At 44.1% G+C, this 24970-nt stretch overlaps 2 protein-coding genes across 2 annotated transcripts; one reads left to right on the top strand and one right to left on the bottom strand.

Annotated features, from left to right (window-relative positions):
- The first annotated feature begins 3914 nt into the window (after window positions 1-3914).
- On the top strand, window positions 3915-4958 carry LOC136438689 (lysozyme-like). The gene is made up of 2 exons (XM_066433603.1): window positions 3915-4149; window positions 4744-4958. Exons 1-2 carry the CDS (start codon window positions 3915-3917, stop codon window positions 4956-4958), a joined length of 450 nt encoding a protein of 149 aa, XP_066289700.1.
- Window positions 4959-5606: 648 nt separating this feature from the next.
- Window positions 5607-15351, bottom strand: LOC136438069 (NFX1-type zinc finger-containing protein 1-like). The gene is made up of 8 exons (XM_066432740.1): window positions 15226-15351; window positions 13363-13550; window positions 9934-12906; window positions 9677-9778; window positions 9414-9562; window positions 7448-8831; window positions 6962-7324; window positions 5607-6676 (listed from the first exon to the last, which is right to left on the bottom strand). Exons 1-8 carry the CDS (start codon window positions 15281-15283, stop codon window positions 6521-6523), a joined length of 5373 nt encoding a protein of 1790 aa, XP_066288837.1. The 5' UTR covers window positions 15284-15351; the 3' UTR covers window positions 5607-6520.
- Between the last annotated feature and the right edge of the window lie 9619 nt (window positions 15352-24970).

Genomic DNA, 24970 nt, shown 5'->3' with positions numbered 1-24970 from the left:
CTTTATTTACACAGTCAATGTGTTCAAAATTTGTTCGATCACTTTGACATTCATTAACTTGTAACTAGTATGATTGCAATTTTTATTTTAGGTTGACACTTAACTCAGTAGCCCCCACCAGGCCCTCCTACGGGCGTATGGATCGTAGAAGTCGGCAGAAAAGGGAATAATCCAGTAGAGTCAGTCCACGGTGAAGATCACATTTCGCCCACGTAACGGAGCCTACAAATAAAACCCTGACGGAGTAGTTAGTCTGGTAGAGACTAGTACTCAGTGTTGGCGTGTTGCTATTACTCTATTACTAGATCGGGAATGCGAGAAAAAAATGTATGGCGAAATCCTGGCCAACCCTGGAGAACTGGGAAAATATATGTCTACTGACCAGGAAATTTGTTAGTATTCTAGACGGTACCGGTATGCTAACATATAGAAACATATTTTGTGGACATGGTTCTTGGGAAGTACTTTACATCTGCCTTAAACCTTGCATTGGTTCGGTGTAACGTTGCATTTGTATGTTTCTTTCCGTGTATGTTTACACGGTGTCTATTTCTTGCAAGGAGAGTAAAAGAATCCGTTTTCTCTACGAATCTAGACTAAAAGTTATCCGTCTTTGTCCTCGCGACTGCTAAACGTAGGCAAATACTAAAGAGTGTATGACGTACAGACGAAGCCACTTAATTGCACCTCGGATAAACGCACCTTCCATTTAACTGCACCGAATCCCAATATCCAAAACCGGTTCCCATTCACTGCATTGTTAGTGACTCCGCATATCTGCACCGCGCATGGTCACCAATGCCGGATAACTGCACCAATTTTTTTCAAAAATCCTCGACAAGTTAACTGAAAAGGTGCGCTAAAATCGGCAAACGCGGTACAAATGAGCCGATGCCTGCCAGTGTAAAGGCGCAATACCGCCAACATGTTTAAAACTGTTTTGAGTAACAAAAGAAGGCGGTCTCCATTGACAGTTACGTTGATAGGAATCGTATGGGAGGTCCCGGGTGGGTCACCCGTAATCAGTAACCACGTTTTACTTTCAATTCCTAGTTTCATGGCGGTAAATGATTTACGTCAATCGACAACTGCACTCTACGTACTGTAACACAAAAACTGTTATTCCATGAGTGACCATGAGTGGCATGACGATGTTTCAGAATGCCTCCCCTGTAACATTACGAGTGTTGTAATGCGGTAGATCGTATGGAAAAATGAGAGAATGCAAAATCTTTTAAATCAGGTTCGTAATCATTTCTTTATTTTCAGCAAAAAGGTCAATAAATAAAGTTAATAACTGAATAATTTCGTCTGTTGTCCTTGTGCTAGTGTTTCTGACTAACAATACACCCCCTCGCCCATGGTGGCGCGGTCCAGCTGGGCATTTCGCATAATTGCACCAGCCGGATAATTGCACCAAAAACGCTGACAAATGGGTGGTGCAGTTAAGCGGATTCTACTGTATTTGAAACTAATAAGGGCGATGCTTTGAGGCGTGATACAGACGTACATATGGTATTACTTCGCTGACATTGAACAATAGGTCGCCGGTAGGTGTCGCTTTTAGTGGTGACATTGTTGACAACCACTAAGGCGTCCCTTAGCCATGGTACCAGACCACCTCGCTACAGTTTCCAAATCCTTCGGCCGGGGAAGCAAATTGCCCCCCATCACAGTTAGCACACGGCCCCTAATTATCCCATGGGCGATAGGCCATCGAGTTTTTGTTGAAATCGCTGTTGCTTTGTGCAATGATAAATACTCACTGGGTACTCAGTCTACTAAATCAAATCATAAACACACACTGTGTCACTGTGTAGTCGGTCCTCAGAATCATACACTAAACACGCACTGTGTTCTTGGTCCACAGAATCATACACTAAACACGCACTGTGTAGTGGGTCCGCAGAATCACACACTAAACACGCACTGTGTTCTTGGTCCACAGAATCACACACTAAACACGCACTGGGTAGTCGGTCCGCAGAATCATACACTAAACAGTACACGCACTGGGTACTCAGTGTACTAAATCAAATGATAAACACGCACTGGGTACTCAGTCTACTAAATAAGATAATAAACACGCACTGAGTACTCGGTCCGCTGCGTCGTTCTTGTCAGAGGGAATGTTCGCGCAAAGGCCGAAGGGAGTAGAACAGGGTTCGCAGTTTGCGCGAATGCATTCGCGAAGCCGCTGTTCGAACTAAAACTGCCAGGGAGCTTACTCACTAACTCCATAAAAATGACAGGGTAGGAAAAGCTACCCATGGACAGCGTTACCACTTCATGTGGACAGCGATTTTGGTGACTTAGAACCACGTTCGACGGCGCTGCTTAGGGAAAGAGGCTACTACCCACTAAATATGCGGCCCGACGCACTCGGTGAATGCGGCCTGACTGACGTAATCGAGCAAACGACACCCATCGCTTACATCAACAACACTCCGTCTACTTATTGGCAACTATCTTTGCCATCTCTGTATTCAGTTTTCTTTTCACAGACGGTACCAATCACATGTTAGAGTGTAACAAATCTCTGGACCTCGCCGTGCCGAATAGTGGTTCCATTTTCGAACGAGGCGGGAAATCTGGGTCTTGCGTCTGATTGGCTATCAATGATGTCATTGTCGCACTGCTGGTAACGCTGTCCCCCGGAAATCGGGCTTTTTAAAATGCCGCATATCTGCTTTAAAATTAAGTATTGTATCCTAAGGAATTCTACATGGCTAGTAAATAACCCCTAGATTATAAGTATCATCAACGTGTTTAATTTCATGGCGATTTTTCGCCGAAAATAAGGGCTTTTGAAACTGCATTTCCTACCTATCTATTCTTGTTCTTAACACTACCCAAAGCGTTCGGCTCTCGGCAATCTTCGGGTGACTTCGCGGCATCCGTTCGTATGGTTCTTTGGAATAGACGGCAGATCGGGCGTTGTGGCTGTTACAGTTAGTGTGCGATTCTCGGGAATCTTTCAGTGGATCAAGTACACAGTGTGGATCGGGCGTTGTGGCTGTTACAGTTAGTGTGCGATTCTCGGGAATCTTTCAGTGGATCAAGTACACAGTGTGGATCGGGCGTTGTGGTTGTTACAGTTAGTGTACGATTCTCGGGAATCTTTCAGTGGATCAAGTACACGGGTAGTGTGGATCGGGCGTTGTTGTTGTTACAGTTAGTGTACGATTCTCGGGAATCTTTCAGTGGATCAAGTACACGGGTAGTGTGGATCGGGCGTTGTTGTTGTTACAGTTAGTGTACGATTCTCGGGAATCTTTCAGTGGATCAAGTACGCAGGTAGTGTGGATCGGGCGTTGTGGTTGTTACAGTTAGTGTACGATTATCTTTCAGTGGATCGATTACACAGTGCGTGTTTGAGTAAGTTCTCGGGAATCTTTCAGTAGGCCGAGTACACAGTCAGTACGTTAGTCTACGATTCACCGAAATTCTTCCGTTTGTTTGTTACTTAGCAGATCATCGGAGTTTATACATATACGGCAAAGTAATACCGATTTTAACAAAAACTCGATGGCCTACCGCCTATGATTATCCCCAGTGCGATAGAAATAAGAGATCGGGTGCCAACTCTATACGGCTCATGTGGCCTCCCCGGCCGGAGGGGTCTTGTATGTAGGCTACCATTCCTCGGCCCTTTTCTTTATTTCAGTCTCTTTTTTATGTTAACGAGCAATACTGTAAATCTATCTAATAGTGCGGTTGGAAATTTAATTTGATTTTAACGGTGGGAACAAAAGCACTATCGCTGATGTTAGTAATGAAGTGTTTGCGATGATGACATTTTAGCGACTGACTACCGTACTAGTGACCGTTAAAGTAGCTAAAAGTTACTGTTAATTAAGAAATCAAGAATTACTTCTTTGTTCCATGGTCTTGCCAGAAAGAACCGACCAACCATGTTGAAAACTCCCATCATCCTGTTCGCGTCCCTGATTGGTTGCCTGGCCTCGGTGAATGCTGGGTATGTACCGGATGACTGTATGAACTGCATCTGTTACGTGGAGACGGGTTGCCGGATGCCAGATCCTATTTGTCACATGGACATTCACTCCCTGTCATGTGGACCCTTCCAGCTGAAACATTCTCATTGGCTAGACGCACATCAAGGGGGAGACGTCCCACTCATGAATGGTATATGATATGATAATGAGTTGAATATAAGGGCTCGAATGTGTGGATATGCAACATGAAGTAAGCTTTAAAACTCAAAACTCAAGAAAAGCTAGAACGAATTTTTGACCAAGTCCTCGGTATTTCTTTGGGGTGCATTCACCCAATACGTCACGTGACGTCAGCAAAAGGTCAAAGGTGCTTGGTAGCCTGTATCGACCCCCGTCCCGGTTGATAAAATGTCGAGGTGCTCTGAGGTATATGCCCCCCTTAACTCCTCTCACAGAATGATCTTGCTCAGTGTCAAGTATTTTCACGTTGTTCACTTTTATGAAATGCCCAATTGAAACTATGATACCCGCTGGTGTGATACACCAAAAGGCGGTTATACCGGCTATATAGATACAGATATCAGAAAAAAAAATATTCAGTTATGGACACGAGTGAGGATCCAAGACGGAGATATGAATCAGATATGTGCAGATGAACGGAGTTCTCATAACAGAACAATAACCAAGATGGCGAATGGGCTCCACCTTGAGCACGTGACTCCATTACATCATAACATTACGTCATAACATTAACATATGTGACGGGTGTTCTCTCAATTTTCAGACTATCAGAGGTGCGCCGCGTCCTGGACGTGCAGTCGACAGGCCTTGAATGCTTACATGGAGCGGTACGCCGTCCTGTCCCGGCTGGGCCACAATCCTACATGTCAAGACTTTTCCCGCATCCACCATGAAGGACCAAACGGCTTCAAGAGCGCGGAAACTGTCGCATATTGGGAACAGGTGAAGAAGTGTCTGAGAGGAGGCCCTGAACTCTGACAGGTCTATTGCTTGGAGCAAAAATACGAGCTTCAAGAACGGTTTCATTTTGTAAAGTTGATTTTGATTCACCACGTATACGTAGGGAAAACTGATTTCGGAATGTCTTATGTCGGTGAATAGATCGACATAATTTGTTTATGGGCGCATGTGGGTGTGGAAGAAAATCTAGTTATTGCACCATGTGAGAGCTGTACTATAAATATCATACCGTTTTTTAACGTGATTCCAAAATAACATCTGTTTTTAATGTTGTTAGTTGCAGAATAATCCAGTGCAGCCAAAAGCCTCCCAAAAAATTCATCTGCGGCAACTTGTAATAAAAATTGAAGATCATGAAATATTTTTGCTGTATACAAAGTTGTGTAAGATGAGTAAGACTAACCACGCCTACCATGTTTGCAATCAGATTCAGTAGCATAGTAATATCGGTGCTGTTTCGCAAGCAGTTGTAGTATGTTGTACAGACTGCAGTGCTTTATGATATAGGCACACATGTGAAATCACGTTTTGTAACTTTATTGTTGCAATATCCTGTCTATGGTTGTTTTTGTAGTTAATTGTGTCGCAATAATTATATAATCTGCACACACGTAGAATAGCAAAGTGAAGATTACAAGCAAACACAAAAAACGTCAGCACTTACGATTAGAATTTTAAGGATTTTATTCAATCATTTCCTGGAATGAAAAACAATTCTTCTAATGAACTGTAACTTTTTTTCAAAACACTACTTTGAGAAACATTTAGATTCACCAGTTAAAATTCTGTTCCGAACGCGACAGAAGTAATAAATTGTAACTACACAATCAAATTGTGATTCAGAATAAGAGATCATCACAGATGTCGGGGGATCGAAACCACAGTACGATTATTTTGTTAACTTGACTTTTGTCAAGTTGACTTCAATAAGTTCAATTTTCAACAAAACGCTCAAACACTACTATTATCAAACACTGCGAAATCCAAGACACGTCAGCATCAATTATCATAAGTTTATAAGTATCTATAAATGGAATATTTCACACATAGTCTAGTATGGTTCTGATATGAAACATGATCATACAGTTTATTTAGTAATATTCTGTATCAGGTAAAACAAATATGTAAATTCTATGTCATTCTACAATCCAGCAATCTGATAATTACATAAACTATGTCAGAAAGTTTATTCATTTTTGTTAGCGAAAGGAGACAATACGATGTCTTTGATTATCAAATAGTAATCCAAGGCACACGAGGTGTAAGCATGCTCTTTTCCAAATAACAACACGGCATATTTTCACATCAGATTATTAGCACTTAAAATTATCAGTTAAATTACAGTTTTGGTCATAGTTCATATCTAAGCCATAATTTTCTAAAACTGATACAAGGACTGACCATGGTATTTGGTCAAGATAAGCCACTAGTAACTTTATTTTCCTAGTAAAAACAAATGTTAACTTATCAAACAAACTAAAAACCAAGTGACTCAATCCTACTAATACTTTCTTCAACAATTTACACCACACGACATGTTGTCAACAATTATCATCTATTTGACACTCAACGTTTGTCATTTAGTCGTCGAAGTCCAGTAGGTAGTTCTCCATGTTGGCCTGATCGGACCAGGCAGCGTGCCTCGCTCCGTCCATCTCCGGGGCCAAACGGTTGTCCGACCGAAGCGTGTGGCTGCCTCCTCCGATTCTAGCACTGCACTCCGGACACGTGCTTTCCTGTGGAAAACAAGTGAAGGAGGTGGGTTGATGTTTACTGACGCAGTCCGTTTATAAACTACGAATGTCTCCAATGTGCCAGTACATGCACCTTTATGAATTGTCTGTTGTATGTACATGTACTATGTTATTTCTGACCCCTTGAAGGACAAGCTCTGAGAAGAGGCTAAAGAGTTTCTCAATAAACTCAAACCCCAATGGCCAAACAAACATACAAACAAATGGCCAAAATTTATACTCGAGCCTACATAACAGTTTACCACAGATGCATGAAACAATGCTTACCATCGTTGCTCCTCCACAGTCTCCAATGGCGTACACATGTCCATTGGGACAGGCGAACCAGTGTCCACGTGTCAGACCCATGGCCGTAACCACTTGAACCCGTTCCTCCTCTGAGATACCAATGTCGGCACCTCCCGTCAGCCTGGGTGTCAACCTCTTAACCTTTTCCAGGGCTTGCTTGACCAGTTCCTCTCTGTTCTCCGTGAAAGGTTTCAGCCCGGTCAGCCTACGTTTTGCACTGGCGAGGTTCGCCTGTGCCAGGTCGTGCAGGGTGATTCCCTTCTTCCGGATCTGCGCCTGTAGGACTCGAAGCCTCAGGAGAAAGTTCATTCGGATCATCTCTCTCCCAAACTCCTCCCACTCCTGTGAACAGAGGATATCTTGTGATGAGCTAGCGCCAGGTTATTAGAAAAAATAACAGCAGCAAAAACAAACACAAATTTGAGCTAAACTTAATATGTGAAGTGTATTTAGTTCTTGTCTTACCTGATCACCAACACGGGCCGTCCGCCGATGCAACCACTTTTCCATCTCTGTGATTTCCTTATCCATATCTGTATTGTGGTGCGTGTATCCAAAGAGGAGAAGATCTCGCCTCTTCTCTTTCTTTATCTTTGAAAGCCCCTTCAGAAAACGGACTTTGTTTTCATACATGGTTATCTGGTCGAGTGAGAACAGCCGACGGCTTTCCATTTGCTGAAGGAGATCTTCTGAGGTCTCTGCGCAATACGTGACCAGGTCAGCATCAACTTGGAGCTCTCTTATCAACCTGTTGGCAGTGGCTGCTGTTTGTGCCTTTTGTACGTCGTCGCCGTACCACTTCTTCTTCACCTTTTCGATATTTTCCAGCGTCTTCTTGATAATGTTCCCGTAGCGCAGGTTGCGCCGGATTGGTGTCTTGCATTTCGGGCAGGTTTTGAGTTGAATGCTTTTGTCAACGGTGTCCATCCACTGGTCTACTCCGCTGACCTCAAGCACGTGACCGCAGTCCTCAAGCTGCACGAACTGGGCGTCGTCTTCGTCTTCTGTTCCGAAGAAAATCTCTGTTACCTCTTCACGATCGCAAACCGGGCACTTCTTCGGACATGGTTCCCCACACATACCGATACATGGCTGGTCTTTCTTGCACTTGTCACAGCGTCGGGTCTTCCGGCAGGGGCGGTCACATCGTGGACGATCGCAAGGTTCACCACAGGGCCTGTTACACTTGTAATGTCTGCAAGTCCACTCGCAGGGCTCTTGGCATGGGACGCATGGCTTCCCGCACTGGTGTGGGCAGCGGCTGTGGATGCAGCGGTTCTCACAAGGTTTGGTGCATGGAGGGCAATTCCGCGTGCAAGGTGCCGTGCACTGGTGGGAGCAAACGAGCACACGGTTACAGTGATGTGTGCACTGTTGGTGCAACCTTCCTTGCTTGCAGCGGCCGCATGTACCAGCGCAGGGGTGTTGGCACCTCAGCAACTGCTGACAAGGACTGTCGCAGACCAGGCTCTCTTCCTTGGCTGAACAGGCTGCCTGGGTAGTATGGCCACAGGGGAGCTGATATGTTACCATCTCCATGCAGGGCATGCTGCACTCCTGGCTACACGTGTTCTTGCATCTGTGGTTACATGGCAGGGTCTTGGCACATGGTGCCTTGCATTTGAACACATTTGGAGACGTGGAACATGGTATCATCTGCTTGTGCTGACACCTTGGAATGATCTTCTCCACTGGAACCTTGCAATCTCCGCATGGCTGAGAGCAGAGCTTCCTACACTTGTGTCCAAGGTTACACAGAACTTTAGGACAAGGTTTCTTGCACTTGTACTCTTCGTGTTCAGGGTCTGTTGGGTGGCAGACGCTTGTGCAGACATGGCCACACTTCAGTCTGTATGAGAAAGACAACTTTTTCGTTAGTATTTATATGACACTGTATTAGAACTCAGAACAGCCCTACGGCCGCACATGGGGCAATTGTCGTATTGAGGTCACCCGTATGAGAAGAGCAATCCTGTAGTTAGTATCTATATATGACATAGTCTAAAGAACTGAGAACACACAGCCCAATGGCCGCACATGGGACAATTATCGTATTGAGGTCACCTGTATGAGAACAACAACTTTGTCGTTAGTATTTATATGACACAGTCTAAGAGCTCAGAACCTACTGTCCTGTGGCCGCACATGGGACAATTGTCGTATTGAGGTACCTGTAAGAGAATAACAACTTTGTCATTAGTATCTATATGACATAGTCTAAGAACTACGAACCTACAGTGCTGTGGCCGCACATGGGACAATTTTCGTATTGAGGTCACTTGAGTTAGGCAGCGGCTCCAGAACCTTGCAATCTAGCCCCGCCAATTGTAAGCTCTTCGCAATTCAGCCAGAAGAGAGAGCAGTCGGCCCGCCCAATATAAGAACAAGTCATTGCCATGGCGACATACATGTATACAATGTGTTTACTTGCCTGAATTCACAGGGCAGCATGCAGCCGCCTTCTGGAGCCTTTTCAAAGTCCTTTTCGGTTGCAGCAGGAATCGTGCTGCCAGGGTGGTTCTGACAGCACAGGTTGAGGTGAGTGCCCACACAGCTTTGCTCTCGAAGCTCTTTGATGATCTAGAAAGAAAATAAACAAAACCTTTTTTTGTTAAGTTCCTAAAAGGTTTCGTATGTTGTGTTGAAATGCAACAAGTTTGCAATGATTTGACAAGAATCCACATTGTACATTACCTTGCTCCACAAAGGACTCGCTTCCGCCAACATTGTCAGGTTTCCAATGGCGTAGAAACCCTTCTTGGCTCGGGAGAGAGCAACGCAAACACGGTTCTCAACCTAAGAAGAGAAACAAATGATGAAATCGATGCATTTATGGAAGTGAAACTTGTACAGGAATTTTTCTACCTAAGATAATGTTTCATAGAGAATTAGAGACAAAACAGCAACACAAAAACAATATAAAATTGTGTAACATCTACACATCTACAAACCTTGAGGAAGCCAACGTTGCCCTCGTCGTTGCTCCGCACCAGTGACAGCAGGATGATGTCGTTCTCCTCTCCCTGAAAGTTGTCCACGGCGGAGACGCGGACACCCTCAAAGACCTGCCGCGGCATGACCTTCTTGAAGTTGAAGAGTTGGCCCGTGTACGTGGTGAGGATGGTGATCTGGGACGGGCTGTACCCTTGCTGAAGAAGGTAGCGGCAGAAGCTGGCAATAAACCGTGCTTCGTGCATGTTGGACCTGCTCTTGGTGTCGCTGTCGTGTGCTTCCCAGTAGCTGTGATCCACAAAGTACATATTGGACGAGACGCCCTTGATGTTCTCGAAGTTGAGCACGGATTCGTGGTTGTCCAGTGACTCGTAGATGTGCGGTGTCAGGAGACGTGCGAACTCTGGCCGCATGCGATGCTGTGACTGAAGCCGCTGACACTGCATGTCGTTCTTGACCATTCGCTCAAACAGAGAGATATCCATGTTGTATTTCTTCGCCAGTTGGTAGACGGTTGGATTGGGGCGGAGCTGTTGGTGATCCCCGATGAGGATGAGATGTTGGCACTGCTGAGACAGCGTTGTGACGATGTGGGCTTCCAGAACTTCTGCAGCTTCCTCCACAACGATGATAGCTGGCTTGATGTCTTGCAGGAGAGACCGGTATTTGGCAGCACCGGTAGTGGTCATTCCGATGACGGTTGCTTCCTTCATGATCTCTCCGTCTTCTTGGCTCTGGAACTCCATGAGACGTTTGGCTGCACGTTCGTAGTCTCGTTCATAGCCCTCGATGGACTTCTTGTATTCGGCACAGTACCTGGCCACCCAGTGACGATAGAGACGCCATCGGTCCCGTAGCTGCAGCGTCCAGACATTGTGGACGCGGCTAACGTCAGTTTCCGTCATCATGTCCGTCTTGCTGAGCTCGTGCTTCACCTTCTGTTTCTTCTTCTTTGCATTGGTCTGTACCTGCCATCCACCCTGGTTTTCTGCCTCAAACTGTAACGCTTCGACGTCAAGCGCGAGGTCCGTAGTGACAATTTTCCTCTTGGCTTTCCCTCTCGTCTTGTCATGACCGTACAGCAGCTCTTCGTCGTCGAGCAAGCGCTGTTCCTCCAACAAGTCGGCTTCTTCCATGACGTCAATCTCTTCGTCTTCCAGTGCCTCCTCCTCCTCTTCATTCCCTTCTTCAGGTTGGTTCTGCCCGTCTTCTGTAGGTAGTATGAAGACATTCCCTGCCAGGCCAAGCCACTGGACCATTACGGAACCCTTCTGTCCACCGCCGGACCACGCGTACGGATCGTCGTTTGCAACGAGCCAGGTGTCCATCAATGTGTCTCTGTGTTTGTGGTCCATGAAGGTTGTCAAAGCATCTTCATGAATGAGTCCTCTTTGCGTCGCCATCATCTGTGCCACGGCCATCTCCATCTGTTGCTGAAAACGCTGCATGTCATTCCTCGCTTCAGCAGCGCCTTCGTGAATATACCGAGGGACCTTTCTGTCCTTCCTCTTACTGAACCTGATGGTCTTCAGTTGGAACTGCTCCATCTTCTCACTGCGGCTTCGCCCTCCCACTCTCACAATGCCTGTCGAATGGAACTCAGAAATGCCTTCGAGGAACTGATCAAGGGCATGATTAGTGTAACAAACCACGAGGATCGGCCTAGTCGGGCTGTTCATCAGATCTTGCTCCCTCAGCCACACGCTCTTGTTTTTCAGCAGAGCTTGTACGATCTTGAGCCCGATGTAAGTTTTACCAGTTCCAGGTGGGCCCTGAATGACGGAGAACTCTTTAGTCAGTGCCATCTTCACGGCACGGTACTGGGACTCGTCAAGATGTAGAGCATCAGCAGAAGGCCACATGTGGTCGCGTAGAATGGGAACTGACCGAGCTCTAGCAAGATGTGGGTTGCTGCTGCCGTATACATCGCCATGATCTTCAATTTCATCGTCCGAGCCTTCTGATTCTTCAAGATCGGAGCCAACAAGGTCTCTAAACCTTGGCCTTGCACGGCGTCTCGGGGTTTCGTGCTTGGGGGTCTCAACTAGAGCCCTGAGGTCGTAGTTGACATCCGTACCACCGAATCCGTACCTCCCTCGCAGATAGGCTGGTGGATTCACGCCGTTGGCGCAGTCGCAGTCCACGATGTACTTGGTGAACGGCATTGTGTCTTGCTGTACCTCTTGAAGACCTTTTAGGACGTGTCGGTAGGCTTCAAAGTAGGCAGATGTCTCCACCATGATGAACGTGTCGGTTGGGCTGATGTCCGATGCGTCTTCAAGGTTTTGCTCGAATCGTACTTCTACGCACCCTTGTTCGAGCTGTTTCGGGTCGCGATTTGCGACAGTGACGAAGAACATGGTCTTGAACTCGTCTTTGGAGAGGCAGAGAAGAGACCCGAAGATGAGTCGCTTTGTGGACCGCCAGCGTACACCTCGGAGTCTTGCAGCGTCGAACTGTATCCTGTAGACGATCCCACTCACCGTACAGATAGGGTGAACAACGTGAACGTCATGGTAGACACGGATGTCTTGCAGCCTCCGGTCTTTTCCCAACCCACGTCTGCGCATGTCCAGGAACTCGGCAATACCTTCTCGCAGTGGACGTACGAAGTCTTCTCGCAGTAGCCTGAACTGGACGTCGAGATACGTGTCCACGTCTGCGTAGCGGCCACGGACGATGTTGGGGCGAAGGAAGGGATCCTTGTCGGTGTGGATGTCTTCGAAAGTTGGGATGACCGTCAGTTCCCTGAAATCGTCCGGAGGCGTCTCGAGCTGAAGTTGTCGGTCCAGTCGGTTAGCCAGTGTCCCGTCGTCGTCTTTTAGAACTGCTCCCTTGCGATGGGCTTCGATAATCGCGTCTTTGCGCGAATCAACCTCCGCTAACCTTGTCTCTATGTCTTCGTCCACAACAGTGCTTACTGCTCTTAATGTGTTGATAGTAGTCCCTAACACTGCTAACGGGATCCCTACCTGTTAGGACATTACAATGGCAAAGTGGTAATCAAAGGTTACCTGAAACATTAGAGGCAATTATAGTATACATAATACAATGATCGTTGAGCTTGAAATAAGCTTATAGCTGACTTAGCATCTAAACACAATACAACTTATCAGTGATCATAAGAGCTAGGGGTAATAGGTTCAATACAAACTAGAAAGGTAACATTTGGAAACAAATGTACATGATTTTTCCTTCAAATGGTCTTGCCTGCTAAAAACTGCTCTATTTCTTCTTACTCAGATATATTAATATATATTATGACCAGCCCCTCTAGCTCTGTCCTGCCACTCGCTACAGTATGTAATCGAGCACAACATGGTATCTGCTACGCCTCCAGTAACCATGGAAACAACCGCCTCATCTGTTTCAAGAAGAAGAAGAGGAGGGAACGGAGCAAAAACAATGAAGGTAAACATAAAACTCACCTCTATGTGAGAACTGGGATTCCTGTCCAGGAGCTCACGGAACACCCGGAGAGCACATCTGATTGGTTCTCCGAACTCCTGCTGTACGTGGTACGAGCTCTCTGCTGGCATGGCGGCAAAGTACATCACAAGGGCCCCGGTCAGGAACTTGGAGTTACGGACCATCACCATCAACTTCATGGTGTTCTCTGAGAAAATAAGGAGACAGGGCATTTCATTAAAGGGCAAAGGTCAAAATTACAGGCATGGGCGGAGGGTCCATTTCCACGCCAGCTGGCATTGTAAACTGTAAGAAGCCTTTTTGTTGGAATATGTTGGCATTTTGGAGCTGGAAATTACAGGTAAGAAGGGTTGTGGCTATTATATTTTGTTAGAAAAACAGGCTTTTTAGCCATGTTTAGTGTCCGGTACATTGTAGGACAAGTTCAGTTTGATTATATAATTTCTTGTCAAGAGAGGGTTATCAAAGGTCATCTTCTTCCAGCTGTAACGAGACTTTCCACCGGTAGAAATCGGGCCCAAACCACTAAATAGACACTTTAGAGGTCAAGCTACGCCGCCAATGTGAGTTTTTTCATGAACTATAAACTTGACAGCCTTTTTCTTGCATGTTTTCTATATAAATAGGTACGGGAATTGATTAGTGGACTTTGCCCTAAACGTATAGATAAGTTCGTTTATGATTCCGTGTACGCATGCGCAAAGGCGAAGGCCCCTGACGTGTAAACCGTTCTGGTCTCGACTCTCGAGCATTGTCTAGATTTGCATAAAAGTGTTCAAACAAGTTTCGTTTCTGTCTCAGGGGCCTTCACCTTTGACATATTACCCACAGTACATGTCATTGAGCTTGCGTCCTCAGAATCTCGAACGAAGTTAAAGGCACCCAGAGCACTTTATGAGGCTTGAAAACTGGAAATATTCTAGTTGCTGTAATCTTTATGAAATTGACATTTAATGCCACTGTTTACTACATTTGCGTGCGGATTTCTTATCAAAAGTGCACAAAAGTGGCACAAAAATAAGCTACATGGTGATCTTTTAGTTGCACGCGCCTAGTGTAAAAAGACTGATACCATAGACCCGCCCACCTCCGTCAAAACGTAGAAATGCAAATGTTTGACGGACAAGCAGTCACTCTCTCATTGGTCGAACCGCTAATCGTGATGGACAGACAGGATCAGTCTATTAGGGCTTGGATTTTCTATCACGTCTAACCACACAACGACATCGTATCTTTGCTCCTTTAATGTCGATATGTAATGGTATAGTGTTATCAAAACTTACTATGTGTAGGTATGCCAAGAAATTGGAGTTTTTCATTCAAGTTTCAAACCTCATAAAATGCTCTGGATGCCTTTAAAGCAATGCTATTTGAATCTATTATGCCCCATTCTCGATTCTATCAGTCTATCTGAACAAGGTCGCACCTATTTTCTATTAAAGCGTTAATTTTTTTGTCTTCTGAAAGTAATAGTAAAATTCTAAGCTTAACACAAACTTACATTGTACGTTTCAAAACTGACTGACTGACATACTATACATTTATATATTTGTTGCAACTTGAATTGTAACCTTAGTATGACTGTGTTTATCATGTATGCTTGTCTGTATCGGACTACCCAACCGAAATGCTGTTTGTTATTTAATTGTTTTGTTATTGTAGTCGCCAGCTGTAATGTCTATTTTCAGAGATAATGTTTGATATTAGCTATTTGCTAGAATGCATCACCTCTGTGTCCTGTATATTCTTATGTTGATTAATAAAAAATGTATGTGATTATCTATGACGTTCAAGTAGAATACTAAGATCCCATAATCCCACGATTGTTAGGTAGGATATGTAAGAAGATAAATGCTACATACCGGGAGAAGAAGAACAGTCGCACGCTCGTGCGAGAACACGGAGTAGTAAAGCCACCATGTCTTTTCTGATGGAGGTCTCATCCAACAGTTCCCTACATCCGCTAGTCCGCTCCACCAACGTTAGAACGACCTGAGATAGACGGTAGAGAAGTTAGTAGGTGTACGTAGGTAGTTTAGGAGTTACGGCGGAAGGGATCATCTCCCCGACCCCTCCGTCACAGGATGCCAAAAAAAAAAGGCCCGGTCTGAATAGGGTTGAGTCATCATTTCCCAAATATTCACAAATGGTTGAAATTTTCTTGATATACACAAAGTGTGAATTAACCAGTATATGTTTTCGAAATAATTCATGCATTTTGTGTGATTGTCTATATCTTGTATTGTGTTTATGTATTTTCTCTCACCTCCTTTGGGTCCTTTTCACACAGTTCCTGCAGCCTCCAGTACCCTATAGGTCTGATGACCCGCTCCCGCCGTCTGTCGAAGTTGCCGTTGGACGGCCCCTGTCCATATCTGTACAACATAATGGATGGCATAAGTTGTCAGTCGTACAATATTCAATAGGCTAGGTGTCACTGCGTACAATACGATCCCATACGTAAACCTAGCTTGCTGTGTGCAATTAGTACCAGTCAAAATTGCCATGGGGAAGGTGAAAAAAGAAAGACGGTCACCGAAACGTGGAATGCATTTGTATGTCTTGTTTGTGAATAAAGCTATCCAAGACTGCATACCGTTCCAATTAGTTCTGCGTACCTAAACGAAACATCAGGTACAAGTACAGGTACAGAGGTTAAGGTACAGGTCCGGACCTGTACCTGTACCTGAACTTCTTCAATAATGACAGAAACATAAATTATCTGTTTTCAACTTGTCAGTATCTTTATATACAGAGAACATAACTAGGTTTCTAGTGACATAAGTAGTAATATCATCAATCAAGGTTGGATGTCTGAATCCTTCCCCCTTAACAGAGGTATCCGTCAGGGATGTCCTATATCTGCACTTCTCTTTATCCTAGCTGTAGAAGTTATGGCAGTGAACATTAGGGATGCACAGGACATAGTTGGAATAAAAGTTAAAACTAACTCTGTTGATACTGTTGAAATTAAAATCTCACAGGTAGCCGATGACACCACTTTATTTGTGTCTGACGTTACATCTATGGAAAATGCCTTCATACATATTCACAATTTTTGTAGTGTTTCTAGTCTTAAGTTAAATGTTAAAAAATGTGAAGGTCTATGGATAGGAACGTATGTAGACAGACAAGACACCCCCCTAGATATATCTTGGCCGAAGCGCCCCATAAAATGGTGGTTTACCCCACAACTACCAGCCGAAATGACATCCATACAGAATTTCAACCTCTTCTCTAAGTGTAGAAACGACAGGCGTGGAGGAGGAGTCGCAGTGTACACTAAAGAGAGCATTCCTTCGAAGCCTCTGGACATTCCTATTCCAACGGAACTTGAGTGTGTTTGGATCCACATCCGCCCCTATTGGCTCCCGAGATCTGTAACATCTATTGCTCTGTGTGCGGTATACCATCCCCCAAACTCGGCTCATGAAGAGGCTTTAGTTGACTTTCTGTCAACATCGATTGACGATATTCGTAGACTATATCCAGATATAGGAGTGGTCGTTCTTGGCGACCTTAACCGACTGGATGTTACTGGCCTTTGCTCGCAGCACTCACTGAAACAACTTGTGAAGATGCCGACACGTGAGAATGCCATCCTCGACCAGATACTGGCCAATGACATCTTGGCCACCTGCTACCAAGAACCAACAACTGATCCCCCCATTGGTGACAGCGACCACAACTGTGTTATCTGGGAGGAAAGACCAACTTCCAAAACTGGTAACGAGACCCATAAGAAACAGGTGCGACCCCTGCGAGAGTCAGACTTGCGAGCCTTTGGATGTTGGATTACTGGCCATGATTGGGAGGAAGTGTACTGTGCAGACAACACCCAGGAGAAGAGCTCAGCGTTCTACACTACTCTGCTCAGTGCGGTCGACAGTTTTTTCCCAGTTAAGACTGTAAGAATCCACAAGCAAGATAAACCCTGGATCAATCCACATTTGAAAACTCTGATCAGAGACCGACAACGGGCCTTTGCGGAGGGAAATCGCCCAAAGTGGAAACATCTTCGGAACAAAATCTCTAAAAACATCCAGTCGTCGAAGAAAGCCTTCTACAGAAACAAAATAGAGCACCTCAAAACGACAGATCCCAGAAAGTGGTACAATGCCATCAAAGATATAACCAACTGCAGCAAAGGACAGCTCTGTGTTGAAGTACCTGGCGTACCATCATCATCGCCCAAGGCTGTAGCGAGCGCCATCAATGTCCACTTGGCAGTGGCATCACAGCAGCACGCCCCTTTGCAGCTCCAAGATCTCCCAGCGTACTTGCCTGCCCCAGCCCCTCCACCTTTTGTCTCTTTCTGGGACATGTGGCATAGACTCAAGAAGGTGAAGATCGGAAAGGCCACTGGCAGCGATAATATTTCCCCCAGGATCGTCCGGGAGTTCGCTTTTGAACTGTGCCAACCACTGTGCGATATCATGAACACTTCGCTCTGTGAAGGTGTTGTACCCGACGTTTGGAAGGACGCGGATGTCATCCCGGTCCCTAAGGAGATGCCACCAAGTCTGTCAAAGTTGAGACCTATCTCTTTAACATCAGTGTTTGCCAAGGTGTGTGAAGGCATCATAACTGAGTGGTGTCTCAAGGATATACTTCCCCGTGTAGACCCGCGACAATATGGGTCACTGCGAGGCCGCTCGACTACACACTACTTGACGTTTCTGACGCACAAGATTCTGGAAACAGCAGACAAACGTAGCCACCTGTCGACGCTAGTCCTTACGGATTTTACACGAGCCTTTGACTCCGTCCATCACCACACTGCCATCAACAAACTGATTGAGCTTGGAGTCCGCCCATCTGTCATACCTTGGATCATTAGTTTTCTCTCGGAACGACGACAACGAGTCAGATACCAAGGTGAAGTGTCAGAATGGCAAACACTAACGTGTGGAGTGCCACAGGGTACTAAGCTTGGGCCGTTGGTCTTTCTAGTTCTTGTTAACGACGCGGTACCCGTTGACAACACGACAGCAGATACCTTCAAGTATGTCGACGACTTGTCGTTATTAGAACCACGACATGTTCTTAGAGTGCCCACCATCCAAGATGACATCGACGGCTTAGCCAGATGGACCGATGAAAACCATATGACTTTGAACCCGTCCAAATGTAAAGTGCTTCTGTTCTGTTTCATGAAGCATCCACCACCCCCACCTGTCATCACAGTGGGTCCCACTCAGCTGGAGGTTGTAGAATATGCGCGCATCCTGGGCATCATACTACAGAGCAACCTTAAGTGGACCAAGCACGTCGAGATGATTGTTGGGAAGGGCAGCAAACGTCTCTATATGTTAAGAACATTGTCCAAGCATGGCCTTACTACCGATGACCTTGTACTTGTTTATATCGGCTTCGTGCGTCCGGTATTAGAATATGCATGCCAAGTGTGGCATCCGGGATTGACTGTGGCTGAATCTAAGTCAATTGAGACAGTGCAGAAGAGGGCGTGTAAGATCATCTTGAGACAGAACTACACCTGCTACAGCTCAGCCCTGACAGAACTCTCCCTTACACCACTGGCCCAAAGACGACTAGAACTATGCAGAAGTTATGCTCGCTCCCTACTGAGATCCCCGATCTTCCGAGACTGCCTCCCACCGTGCCGCGAGGCGATTTCCGGCAGAAAGACTCGGTCGTGTAACCGGCTACAGACTTTTAAAGCAAATACCGCTAGATTCACTAAGAGCCCCATTTACTACATGGTAACTCTGCTAAACAGCACTGACTAGTAAGAGAATATGACATCAAGATTTTAAATCCGAAGAAATGTGTAATTGTTATGGTAACAATGAAATGTATTTTAAATTTGATTATTGATATTGTGAACTGTACTGTAAATTTGATTATTGATATTGTGAACAAGCCTATTAATTCAGCCTCAGGGCTGCCATGAGGCCTGTATCTGTTTGTCTACTGAATAAACCTGTCATCATCATCATCATAAAATCCTTAGGCATCTATTTCTATAACTCTTCCCTCCACCATGAGTGTGAACTTCTAAATTGGGAGAAAAAGATAGAAAGGCTGAAAAACACATTGCAAGTCTGGAGATGTAGAAATCTAACTTTGTATGGGAAAATCACTATCATTAAGTCATTAGCTCTTTCACAGATAATACACAATATGGCAATGATTGATACCCCACCCTGGGTTGTTACATATATAAAAAGAGAAATTTTCAAGTTTTTATGGAAAGGCAGAACGGACAAAATCAAAAGAGATGTCATAAGCCAACCCACTGAAATGGGTGGACTCAACATGTTAAACTTAGATTACCAGAAAAACGCACTCTTATCACGTTGGATATATAGGTTGATAGTGGATGATAAATCTAGATGGAAAGCACTCCCCCTGTTGTATGTTAATTCTTTTGGTCCCAATAATCTTATTTTGTAGATGAACTTTGAAAAAGAAGGGGATGGACCAAACTTCATCCATATATCCAAATTTTATAAAGAAGTCATTTTATCCTATCACAAAATGGAGCAAATTGATGACGTAAGGCCCCAGGACTTAAAAGAACAGATAATATGGTGTAATAGAAATATTAGATCACAAGGTAAAACTTTATTCTTCCCTCAATGGATTAAAGAAGGCATAATATATGTGAAAGACCTATTCCCCAGGGGAAAATTTATCTCATCAAATGAATACCCTACACTTAGCCACCGACCCAGTACTTTAATTGAGCAAATAACCCTGTATCAAGCCCTACCCAGCACCTGGAAAACTCTTGTAAAAAAGAACTCTACTCAGATGACCGCCCAACACATCTTGTAGCCCCACCTCCACATCAGTTTAAAGCTACAACAAAATCCTGTAAATTACTCTATTCTACACTCGCTCTTAAACATGCAGTATTGCCAAGCTGTCAACAAAAAAGGCAGACAATTTTTCATTTCACTGAATCTTTTGACTGGAAAAAAAATTGGACTTTGCTCTGCAAAATTGCATGTAAGGACACACAAATAGCTGAACTAAATTACAAACTACTACATCAAATATTACCGTGTGGTGAAAAATTAAACAAATGGAGAATACATGATGAAAATGGGCTAATAATAGATCCTATATGTAAACTATGTGATAGTGGTGATATTGATAATTATAGACACATGTTTGTGGAATGTAAGAGATTATCAGACCTGTGGGACACAGCTCAGCATTACATACCTTTCAGTAGCAGTAATACTACAATAGATTTTGAAGAAGTAATACTAGGAAAAGTCAGTCAGACTCTGAACATACCCCACCTTAAAAGACGAATATTAATAATATTTATAGCTAAATGGGTCATATTCAAAACATGGATATCTCTAAGAAAGACCCAAAATCCCGCCTCACATCAAAACAATTTGCCCATTCTTTTTAAATGGGAAATGAAGAACAGAGTTACCACTGCCTGTTGACCTCTAGCTACCTCTTGATTACTATAGATAGCTTTTATTGATGAGTTTTGTTGACTTTTGTAAACAAGGAACTGAGTTTGTTAGGATATTTTATGCATGTATGAGTTATGTTTTAGTTTATGGCTTGTTTTTTTTTGACGGCCTTTTAGTTACGCTGTTTTATGTTGTGAATGTGTTATTTACTTTAAAATGTGGAGTAAACGGGAAACAAACAACTGATAACCTGACTTAGCACAAAATGTATAATACACTGTAAATATGTTACTATGACACAACCAGCATCTTTATGTGATACGTGGTTTAATCTTGAACCATCCTGCCAGTCTATGTACTGTAACACAATGTCATATACTCTTTGGTGCCAACATTGTAACATGTGTAATATATTATGCTGTAACATTGATGTATATTGTGAATAAAATGTGGAAAAAAAAAGATTCCTACCGTCCAAATCCACTGTTGCATATTAGTTACGCTGTTCCAAGGTGTCACTTTGGTCACGTTTGGTGTTGCATGAGGCCATGAGGTCAGGAGATCAGTCACAAAATAAGCACATACTTGGTGTAAATTTATATCGGTACAGTACCGGTACTTCATGATCCGGTATTTTGGACCTGTACCTAATCAATTTTTATGGTAGAGTACCGGTACTGTGTACCGGTACGCAGCACTAGTTCCAATATGTTGGGCCACACTCTAAGTCCCCTTTGGCCGGAACCAAACTTAAGTTAGTGGGCCAAGAGTGAAAATTAAACAGAACTCGGTCGAAAATTTGAAGAAAAAATAAACTTGACCTCACCTTTCCTGCCCATCGACACCTCCTCTGCCCCTCCCTCCACCACGCTGTCCACCCCTCCCGCCAAAGTTGCCTCGTCCACGGCCTCGCCCTCGGTAGCCGAACCCCCTTCCTCTGTCCATGGGGAAGAGCTGGCGTCACAAGAGGACCCACGAATATCTACCAAGAGAAAAATACAAATAAAAATGAGCCGTTTGGCTGATGGCTCATGGAGACCTCCAATCTTTGGACAAAAGAATGGTCGGCATGACAACAACCTTGTCCAGAGAAATTTTCCTTTCATACACAAAGAAAATATGTGAAGTTTATTGCAAGTTCTTCCCCGTAGGCTAATTGCAAGTACATGTAACATGAAAGGACGGACAGACAATGGGTAAAAATATAGCATGTGACTATTCTAGTCTAAAAATTTATTCTAGATTGTCTTATTTGCGTTTGACTTCTTTTTCCGAGACATATAGAAAATTAAGGATTTCAGGGCGTGGAATGAATTTTTGATTATTATTCAAACGTAGGTAGCGAGGATGACTTTTTGTCGCTCTTACGGTTTGATTATTGAATTTCTCTTTCTTTTTTGTCGCATTTCAATGTGATCTACATCTTTATTTCTTAACCAGACTGTAACACACCATTCCCTACTATGTATATGATTTAAAGAGCTATTTAGAATAGCAAAAATCATCACGGGCACCAAATACTGTACATACATCTAATATTGCAGTTGGTAATTTTAGCGGGTTGGGGGAAAGTGAGTAGTTCACTGCATTTAATTTTAACGGTGGGAACAAACATTACTGTCCCAAATGCTAGCGATCAAGTATTTGCTCTGATGCAATTTAGTGGTTGAACAATGACCGTTAGAATTAAGTTATCGTTAACAAATCATGAAATTACAGTAGCGTATCTTGAAGTACATGGTAAAGTCCATGCCCTAGGCTAGTTATGATCGATATGTTACAAACATCAGGGGTGGCCTTTAGCTAGTTTCCATACATATTAACCCTTGTCGTCCGGGAAGCCTATATCTATAGGCTCTCTATGTATATAATAGAACCTGAATGTGGATCCTGTGTATGTACAGGTTGGGGGTATTTTTCAACTGAACGCATCACACCGCAGCAAAACGCACCGAAGGCGGAAGTAACCATGCCACCGCAGCGCAAAAAAAAGTCAAGGGAAAATGTCCTAATTAAGAAACCAACTTAATGAAATAGATTGCATTAAAAACGTCAGCAAGACAAGGGTTAACAGATAAGTACGCCTGCTTTTCCTAATCAGTTCAGTGTAACATGTTATGGCTCAAATATCGCATGGCTCTTGTCACCATGTTAAACAACCAGTATTATGATTACAACGGACCCCATAACATAATTTGTAATGGTTTGCCCCGTTCCACCTGACGACCAATCAAGGTACACGTACACAATGGGTGCAAGGTTACACCTGTTGACCAATCAAGACGCGCGTATTACTATATGACATGTCGGTCTACAGAAACTTGGCTCCCTTCCAAGTTTCACTGCCATCCCCCTTCTACAAACAATTCTTATCGATTGTGCCCCAATATTCTATACACAAAGAGTTGGCAACCGATAGATTTTCAATGCCCAACAAAGTTTAGTCGCAACTACGACAATTTGAACCCCCTAATTCTTTCGTGAACGTTTTAGATTGTTCAGAAGCTATGTAAGACATCCGTACGTCTGTGACCAAAGGTTCGCTGTAGTCTTGTTGAAAATCCGACAAAAATAACCTTACGAGGAATGTTATGCATTGCTTATTGCTGCCTATTTTAAAACTAGCCTTAGTGCTATTCTCCAAGCGGAGATTTCGGTCGGGGGGCTAGTAGTGGCCGCGATTTTTAATGGCTCCCTCCCTCGTTAAAAATCGCGGCCACTACTAGCCCCCCAACCTCTGATTGGAGAATACCTGATGCCCCTGGGTCCCACCCTAGTTAGTTTACAGGGGCTTCCATACTCTCCTCCAACCAACAGTAGTATGAGAGTCCCGGTAAACTAACTGGGATGTCACCAAGGTTAGTTCTAATCCAGTGGCGAAAGGTGATAAGAATGTGGCAACTGGTATTTAGCGATTCCTAGATCAACATGTTTGTAGTAGTAACTGCACTAATGGTAACGCCGCCAGGGGACTGCTTATGGAGGCTATGTAAGGGGATGGAAATGTTGGCCGTCTGCCATGTATTTACCCCCCAACTTCACTAGCATGTAATGTTACAGCAATTAGACCAATGTTAACGTTAGGTATGCTTGAACCTTTGTTTATTCATAACAAGCTAAAATCGGCATTCAGACTACAATTTAATCGATGTCTACAAGATTTTTACAAGCCTTAAAAATACCGAAAGTTGAAAGCCTGAAATAGACCCAGAATCTTTTAGTATATGCACGCAAAGCATAAGTCGTCGTCACGTTATCATCGCTACATTGCTTTGTTCGTTCCCTTCTGCTAACATACATAGATAACCACACAGAGGGATACACAGAACGGACCTGGGATAACTGCAGCTTTAGAAGTTCGACTAGATATATTCAATATATTATAATGACAGCAAGGATTCGATCCATGATTGTCATGACGTCACATTGAATACGACAAAAACAAGCTAGATCTTGCCTTTAGAATCGGAAAACCCCCACTTGTACGGTGAAAAAGACAGCTTGTGACGTTCAGTTTACGACAGGGGAAAACACGGAAGTTAAACGCGATTCGAGTCCCGCTTTTACCTGTACATTTCACGGACAGGTGTGTTCACCTGCGGCGAAACAAGCCATTTTGACAAACCAAGAACTCACCTAACATACGTCAGATTCGAGTGAAGCCGCTAACTTCTCTTTCTTGCTCAGTTTTTCGATGTAGAGCTGACGAAACTCAACTGCACTCTGATCTCCTGGCAGGCTATTGTTTCCTTATATAGCCCAAAGGCTGATGGGAAGGGTACTTCCCATTACGTCATACTCATAGTTTCGCATACGTCACTCTGTTGAGCCGGTGTGACGCCACATTTGTGCCCTGCCAGATATATGCTTCGCATGGTAGTGCTCTTGCGTGGAGTTAAGAGTTAGGCTTGGAGATAGGTTCAGGGTTGGCGATTAGGGTTAGGGTTACATGGGTCGATCAGACTTCTGTTTGAAAATCCAGGCCACAAGTGTGTGACACGTATTGGGGTATTTATTTGGTAGGGGCAGAAATTTGGCTTCACACCGGACGCATACATAAACTTGCGACTTTGTGCTTTCAAAGTATTCTTACAAACATTTTTGGGTATGTTTGCCTGAAAGACGACCAAACAACATTTTAATACTAGCAGAAATTTCAATCAAAAAGATTCAGGAAAATTTGCCGATGGCCTGACCAAGGTTC

Source organism: Branchiostoma lanceolatum, chromosome 7, assembly GCF_035083965.1.
Source record: "Branchiostoma lanceolatum isolate klBraLanc5 chromosome 7, klBraLanc5.hap2, whole genome shotgun sequence".
In the NCBI taxonomy this organism is placed as follows: Eukaryota; Metazoa; Chordata; class Leptocardii; order Amphioxiformes; family Branchiostomatidae; genus Branchiostoma; species Branchiostoma lanceolatum.
The sequence above is the reverse complement of the archived record's forward strand: the minus strand, read 5'-3'. Positions and strand labels throughout refer to the sequence as shown.

Bases quoted from the DNA above. Each gene is read 5' to 3' on its own strand.
- LOC136438689 (XM_066433603.1), top strand. From the start codon at position 3,915: ATGTTGAAAACTCCCATCATCCTGTTCGCGTCCCTGATTGGTTGCCTG. The intron at 4,150-4,743 runs GTATATGATATG...CTCAATTTTCAG, and splicing joins AGACGTCCCACTCATGAATG to ACTATCAGAGGTGCGCCGCG.
- LOC136438069 (XM_066432740.1), bottom strand. From the start codon at position 15,283: ATGGTGGCTTTACTACTCCGTGTTCTCGCACGAGCGTGCGACTGTTCT. The intron at 12,907-13,362 runs GTGAGTTTTATG...ATGTCCTAACAG, and splicing joins ATCCCAGTTCTCACATAGAG to GTAGGGATCCCGTTAGCAGT. The intron at 9,779-9,933 runs GTTTGTAGATGT...TTCTCTTCTTAG, and splicing joins GCAACGTTGGCTTCCTCAAG to GTTGAGAACCGTGTTTGCGT.